General features: G+C 41.7%; 1 protein-coding gene across 1 annotated transcript in view; it reads right to left on the minus strand.

Annotated features, from left to right (window-relative positions):
• Window positions 1-1,510: 1,510 nt before the first annotated feature.
• The window catches only part of LOC106535554 (guanine nucleotide-binding protein G(i) subunit alpha-1), a 24,248-nt gene continuing 17,971 nt past the window's right edge, over window positions 1,511-7,787 (minus strand). The window contains exons 3-9 of the mRNA XM_014032591.1: window positions 6,946-7,087; window positions 6,514-6,671; window positions 5,258-5,386; window positions 4,211-4,340; window positions 3,931-4,084; window positions 2,845-3,074; window positions 1,511-2,742 (exon numbers count right to left, since the gene is read on the minus strand). Coding sequence (XP_013888045.1) covers window positions 2,884-3,074; window positions 3,931-4,084; window positions 4,211-4,340; window positions 5,258-5,386; window positions 6,514-6,671; window positions 6,946-7,087 — 904 coding nt within the window. The 3' untranslated portion in view covers window positions 1,511-2,742; window positions 2,845-2,883. The remainder of the gene's footprint in view (window positions 2,743-2,844; window positions 3,075-3,930; window positions 4,085-4,210; window positions 4,341-5,257; window positions 5,387-6,513; window positions 6,672-6,945; window positions 7,088-7,787) is intronic.

Below are 7,787 nucleotides of genomic sequence, written 5' to 3' on the forward strand. Positions count from 1 at the left end.
TGTGTGCTTTGCAATATTTTGAGCAAAACTGTGCTCTTACCCTGCTAACTGAACTTTCACACTCTGCTCTTACTGGTGAAATTAATGAAGATTGGCCACCAGGCTATGAAACCTCTCACACTAAAAATGACAGGTGTTTCAGTTTTATTGTCTAACCCCTGTAGCTTGTGTAGGCTACACAGCAGAACCCACAGTAGCTGAAATTTATTTGGGCAAAATTCCAGTTTTTGATTTCCTGAAAACTTCTGGAGCATCCTTTATAAATATTAAATCACATTAACCATTTTGCACGCATGTGAACAGATTTTCATGGTTGTCACTGTTTACAAAGTAACTAACATTTCCCACATTTTTCCTGTAAATCCTGACATAAAGTAACAGTAAAACGTTAAGACAAACCTGTGCTACAAAATTTTGCCACTTTGTCAGCACCACCTCATGGCGCTAATAAAGTGCTAATAATAGCTGAAATGATTCCCACAGGGTATCTCCCACGTGATTGCCTTGTTTTATTGAAAGTAATCAATTTTTACGATGAAATAAAAAACAATTACATTGATTTTTAACAAGATTTTTGTGGTGGAAGGCAGTAGCATGAAGCCACTGGTAGCTCGATCAAATTTAGTGGTTGTTTCCAACACAAGGAAAAGTTTGAAGATTTTGCAGAGTCATCGTTATACAATATTTTTATTATGACACTATATTCTTTAATTACATGTTACATAACAGTATGCAAATCCTCCCCCCCACCCCCATTCGAAGCAGTACTGTGAGGGATGTCGTCACAGATGCCATTCCCGGAGAATGGTACGACATATTTACAATGCAAAGATGCGCCGACAGGCCTCCAGACTGCTTTACATCACGAGCAAGCAGGAAAATAAGTCGAGGCTGGGGGTTTTCTTTTTAGTGCGTTTAAACATCTCATTTAGTGAAGTCGTGTCGAGACGCAATCCAAGACCGCCCAYTATGAACCACCAACAAACATGAGATCTCATATTGCCTGTTTGACTCCTTTTGTGATCACAGGGAATCCTGGTTTGTAAAGGACTTTGTTAGTGATACCTTATTTAGTTTGGAAAGCTCTTTATTTACATGAGCTGGCACAGAGACAAGAGGAGTAGAGGTCCTCGCTGATTCATCTGAAAGCTGGCTGAGTGAAAGAGACGTAAAAATTTAACATATGACAAAACAATGCCCCAAGTTTGAAAGGTTAGGTTTTTACTAACCCATTTATACTTTAGAGGAGTGTTGTTGCCCAGAATTAAATCAGTTTGACGARCATKCARGCAGACTTTCTGTGCATTTAMTCCAARGTGTTTCTGCARTCTTGGTAAATCATACCACGACAGATTTTGGCGTTGTCGGCAGGATGTCTTTGTTAAATAAATATTGCCATWACAGGAGCACGTGATGGAAGCAAGACGTCCGAAACGTGCAGGAGATTAAAAACGAAAGCAGTATCTGAGCAGTGATTGTCAGAAACACAATGTTCACAATGATGCATCTGGCTGGTTTGTCAATGATTTTTTTATTAGCAAAATAAGGGAGATGAGTCTACAAAGATTCTCCTTACATGGAGAACATACACGCATGACAGTTGTGGCAGTTTCTTTACGTGAACTGATCCAGGACTGCATGTTACCACTCCTGATAAGGTACAACTGACCTACAGACCAGAATATCCTCACTATCTTAGGTTTTATCGAGTAAAGTCTTTGTCAATGTTTAAGTAGGTCCTCTACTCTTAAGAAAAAAAAGTCAACCAAGATCTGACCTGTCTAAAAATCATTTCAACATCAACAATTGATTCTTTTGTTTTCCCCTCTCTAAAACTGAAAACTTTAAAATCTTTTCTCCAAATACATTAAAATATACAATAAAATGTGCCAAATCTGGTCTCTGTACTTGAAATACTTGAGTATGACAGACGCTCAGTGCCTCGACTAACCGCTTATTGAATGACTTGGGAAAGAGACATTTTTATACACTTTAAAAAGAAAAACAGAGCCCCAGATCTTTGGGGTAAACGTAACAATATACATCTCAGTATTAAACTGTGAGATCAGCCAGCGAAGGTCAGGCCCTCATGGCAGGTGGTGTGGGGGCGGGGCTGGGTTAGGGGACTGTAGAGGCTACATGTTTGTCACCACAGAGACCCATGAACCTATAAACCAGAGAGAAACGGTCCTCCTGATGGCTCAGTGGTGTGTACARAGAAGATAGTCGAGATACTAACATGTGAAAACTGTTTACCTCTTCATGTATAGAACACATCAGCAGGCAACAGAACAAGCATCGAGACAACGACCGCAGTAAAAGGCATGCGAAGGCACGGGTACCAACAAACTGGACTCAAGAGTTGGTCCTCATTTCTTCCCTTTTGTSTTGTAGGAAAGAAAGAAAAAGGAGCGTTTCCTCCCCATCGTCTTGCGAAGTCTCCTTTTTCCAGAAATGGCAGCAGAAGAAACAGTAAAAAACATTGTAGTCTCCTACTCCTCAAACAAAACTGATTAACTTAAAAAAAAGGGAAAGTATGTTGATGCTTTTACAGTGAAACAAACAGCCTACACAGATGCAGTAACGCTAGTTCAAAATGTTCCGAGACAAAAAAACAAAATCAAAACAAAAAAACATAAATAAAGCAGGTAAAAGTGGTGTATAGTACAGCACTGGTCCATCATGGATCCTCACAACTTTTATCTTCCCCACTGAGGATGCACAATAAGCTGGCTCCACCGCCTGAAGAGATAGAAAATATAAAAACAGATTGGTTGAAGGAGGAGGTTTTCTGGATATTGACCCTGCCACAATCATTATTTGCAACTGGATATATTTTCTCACCAACTTAAAAAAAAGGGTTGATTTTTGCCGACGGGCTCTTCAAAAAAGACCGCAGTCTTTCAGGTTGTTCTTGATGATGACGTCGGTGACGGCGTCGAAGACGAACTGCACATTCTTGGTGTCTGTGGCGCAGGTGAAGTGGGTGTAAATCTCCTTGGTGTCCTTTCTCTTGTTCAGGTCCTCGAACTGACACTGGATGTAGGCGGCTGCTTCCTCGTACGTGTTAAAGCCTGGGAACGACGAGAGAGGAGGATGTTGGGCAGTCAGGAACTCGCCGCAGAGGAAGAGATATTAAAAAAACGAGTGTACGTTCAGAGGAAATGACCGCCTGCCACATGGCTGAGCTACATCCTGACGCCGCAGCTCATAGCTGGAACTGCTGCTGCACAATAGTGGGTCATAGTCTGTTTTAGGTTTAATACTTAGTTTGTAGATGAGGAAACAAGCTCTAAATCCATTTTTCACCCCAAATTCCAATTTATTTTTCTCTTTTATTCTTTTTCCATTTTTTCCCCTGAATTCCACAGTTTCTGTATTTATTAACCTAAAAATTGCGTTATTTGTAATGTAATGTGAGAATTAGTGCACACAGGTCTCGTCTACGCAGGAGGTTTTTTCCTGGCCACTGTTAGATTAGTGGCACAGGACATTAAAGATGGCAGGAATTATTCATTGATGTAAAACTTGATCAATTGAGCAGCATTTGAATTACAAGATCATTTTAACAATTTTAACATCACATTTTCCATTACTATTTATTTATAGTAATTCAATTGTGTTATTTTTTTTGATATTTATTTTAACTTTTTTTATTATAGTGAATATTTTTATAAATTTATCTTTTTTTTGAGTTGGAGAAACGCACAAGAATTCCAATGTGCTTATACTATAATGTATTTGTGCAAATGGTAATAAATTATTTTCTATTCTATTAGATTCCATTTAAAAAATGTATATATTCTGCAATTCCGTCCTCGTTTTCCACATCGCCAAAATCATAAGGCCCTACAAACACCCAGTAATTTAGCTTGCAAATTAGTGTCAGCCCCAAGATGTAAATGATAAAAATCTTAAGGCATGCCATACCAGCGTATTCTGGGTAGCAGATAGTGAGAGGGCTCTTCTTGATCTTCTCATCAAACAGGTCTTTCTTGTTGAGGAAGAGGATGATGGAGGTGTCCGTGAACCACTTGTTGTTGCAGATGCTGTCGAACAGCTTCATGCTCTCGTGCATTCGGTTCTGACGGGGGAGAGGAAATAAGGAGAGCAGACGGTAAATACTGTGCTCCGCTTGGTGACCCTCGAGGGGGAAAGTAGACAAAAAGAAGCCATTATTTTCTACAAGCTGCGTGTCGGACAGACTAACCATCTCCTCGTCCTCGGCCAGCACCAGGTCGTAATCACTCAGCGCCACGCAGAAGATGATGGCGGTCACGCCCTCAAAGCAGTGGATCCACTTCTTCCTCTCGGAGCGCTGACCGCCCACATCAAACATCCTGGCAGGCAGAGAGGAAAGGACAGGTGAGCGTGTTCCTCAGCATGTGTACAGACAATACAGTCAGTGTTTAGGCAACAAATACACGTCTGGACTTTAATGCTACGGGAGGGCTATAAAAAAATCCATGGAACAAATAAAATGTTTCCTAAACTAAACAGCTTTCAAGAAGTTATTATCTAAGCTCGGCCTTAGCAAATGACTGCCAGTTTTACAGATGAGATAAAATCTGATCTTGCTGGTGGTTTTCTGGTCACGTTTTTGAAGTCTCAGTTTTAGTCCCGACCTTGCGAGTGGAYATTTGCATTCTGATCATTCTGCTCTGTGTGAACCTTTTCGTCTGAAGTTGCATTTCTTGTTTTGCTTTTGCTGAAAATCGAGCTCCGTCTGACCTTTGCCCTCAAGCAGAGATAAACATTGTGGCTCCACCAGCTGTCAGCTTAGAGCACCATAAAAACATTTGAACCGTTTGAAGGAATTAGTTTTAATTTCATTTCATTTCTGCAGATTCTCTCGGGACCCGCTCAAGTTGCTTGCTTTCTAAACCTGCCCTTAAGAAACCCTGAACTTCCTGGAGTTTCATCTCCAGTTTACGTAACGCACTTGCCGGGTTAAAGCTTTTTTAACCGCGTAGGTCAAATGGAACTTCTGTTCCGGCATCGGTGATGCAGAAACGAGGCTGCAAACCTCTGCTATTGTGACATCATCAGGCCTGCTGCCTCCACTTCCTGTCTGTCGCTAACAAAAAGGGCCTCCACTGAGTCATCACTGATGTGTGCAACACCCTCAGACTGTCACAACGCACAGCTGTGTATGTTCAAAGGGAATTTTGATGAGTGTGAATGAGTCAGGGACAGGAGGGGGGAGGGCAGAGTCTAATCAGGTGCATGTTTAAAACGACCGTGAAGAAGTTCTCACTTGAAGTGCAGATCCTTGAAGGTAAAGTGCGTCTCTACGATGCCCGTGGTTTTCACTCGGGTCCTCAGGACGTCCTGCTGAGTTGGGATGTAGGTGGGCTGGGATATCCTGTCCAAGTCGTTCAAGTAGCTGAGAGAGGCGTTAAAAAAAAAAGAAAAAGAGGAACAAACAGGTGGAAGATCGTTATCAGTTAACACTCCCTCTGCACAAACAGTGAATATTTATAGACTAAAAACAAGTCATATTTTAGGTATAAAAGTTCAATAATGTGATTTTTTAAAATTAAATAAAGGATAAGAAAAGTAGAGCTTTAACTAAACAGGACCCAGGTTTTAATCTCAACTCTGGTCTTTCAGTGAGGAGGGACCGTTGTTTTCTCAGTGGTTGGTGGGCTCCCTGTGGGTCCCCTCCCACATTCAGCAACAATATGGCTCTCCCCTGGAAACTCCCCAAGTGTGAGGCCTGCAAACGAGAGGCCATCTGTCCGGGGAGCTGTCCCACATTCCTCCAAACAAGATGTACCTGACGACTCATTGTGCAAACACTGCTGAAAACAAACAACATGCGTTTGCTTTGTTGCAGGTTGCTTTCCTTTAGACCCACCCCAAACCCCCCCAAAAATAAAATAAAATAAAATAAAAACATAATAAGTGTAGCCGCAAGGGTCAGGGGTTAACCATGTCAACTCAACTGACCTGCAACAGAACCATGAGGTGTTTGTTCCATACCAATTAAACTGATGTTTTTCATGGAAGAAAAAAAACAAAACAAAACAAAAAAAAGGCTGTGATTGTATTATGTCAGTGCCATGTGCTCTTGCACAACACAATGCTAGGTTCCAACTACTAAAAAAAAAATCATACGAGTCAGCAGATCAGCTAGAAAGAAAATCTTTGTGTGAAATTTTRCCATCTTTAAAGCATGAGGCAAACCTACTGAAGAGTGCGGTCAAAGATTAAACAGGGTTTCGACCCCCCGCCTCTCCAGGCTGGGTAGAGGAAGGCAAATATTGACAGTCTAAAAGTTCAGACAGAAGCTGGAGCTTTCTGCTCCCWGAACGTAGTTGAAGGTTGGGGCAGCTTGTGTCGGGCTGCTCGAGACAACACTTTTGTTTGTTTGCACTTGGATGGCAGTAATTTGACAGAGCCTCGGTGCGCGCGGAGGACCGCCGAGTTCTCGTTGCGCGAGTGACTCACGGTTCTGGTGAGCCTCGCAATTATGGAGTGGCTTGTTTGTGCGCTCGGCGGGTGACTCACTATGCTGCCGAGTCGTTGAGCTGATACTCTCGTGAGCGGCTGAAGCAGGCCTGCACGCCTCCGTCCTTCCAGAGCCGCTTGATGACGCCCGCCAGCTCCGCCGTCATGAAGCCTTCTTCTGCCGAGCCCGCCAGCACGAACAGCTGCCGGGCGTCATCCTGGGGAGATGGTGTCGGAGTCAAAAATCAGCCGTTAAAGTCAATAATCCAGAATTATGTTTAGTACTTAACTGCAGACAAGCTGAGAAGCTGGTTACAGGCGTATGACGGCATTTTAAAGAGACTGAATGACCAAAATACGGCGCTTCAACGTGCAGAAAACATCAAATTTACATCTAACCCGTCCAAAAAAGGCAATTACAAAGAGTTTAACTTTGCAACATCCTTTTTTAACGAAAAAAACTTCAAACACGTTTCTACTTCAATCACTCACAGCTCTCGCAGGGTCACCAAAGTCGATCTTGAGGCGTCCCATGGCTCTGATGATGGCGATGATGGACTGGATGGTGTTGCTGTAGACCACAGCCTTGTACTGCTTACACTCCTCTTCTGAGTAGCCCGCTTCGTGGATGATCCTACAGAAAGGACAAAAAAATGTGACAGTTATGGATGCGTGATTGCTTACTGGGTGAAATATGAAATCAGGGTRACACTGACACACCTTTGTGTGCAAATCAATCTAAATGTTAACATGGAGATTCATAGTGTAATAAATGGCAGATATGGGGAAGTCCTTTTAACAGTTGTTACCTATGTTTGATTGGGTTAAGCAGTTATTTCATTCACTGAAAAATACAAAACTGTATACTGACTGTCCTGATTTTTAAAAATCATCAGCTGTAAAAAAAAAAGCCCAAACTGATCGACTGAGATGTTGAAAATTTGAAGACGTGTCCACACGAAAATGTTTTGTCCAAAACATTCTTTATTCAGTCCTAACATGATACAGTTTTTAAGTCTTCATCTATTTGAATTTACTAAAATATTGTAATAACTATGCCAGACCTGTATGTGGCGCTGTAACAGCAATAAAAAAGGACCAAAAACAGGAAACAAGGTGTGGAGTATGCACAAAGTTTACACACTGGGTGTAATGTAAATGCAACAAGACACCATGGACGCTAGGGCTGCCATGATTAGTCGACGACTAATCAACTATTAAAGTAGTAGACGACTAATTAATAGTAGATTAGTCTTTTTTTTTTAACTTTGTTTTTTTTCTCCAAACTGCTTTGACATCTTCCACTGCCACATCTGCCTTTCTGTCCTTGACAC

The sequence above is a fragment of the Austrofundulus limnaeus genome, unplaced genomic scaffold (genome assembly GCF_001266775.1).
Source record: "Austrofundulus limnaeus strain Quisiro unplaced genomic scaffold, Austrofundulus_limnaeus-1.0 Scaffold1489, whole genome shotgun sequence".
Taxonomy (NCBI): Eukaryota; Metazoa; Chordata; class Actinopteri; order Cyprinodontiformes; family Rivulidae; genus Austrofundulus; species Austrofundulus limnaeus.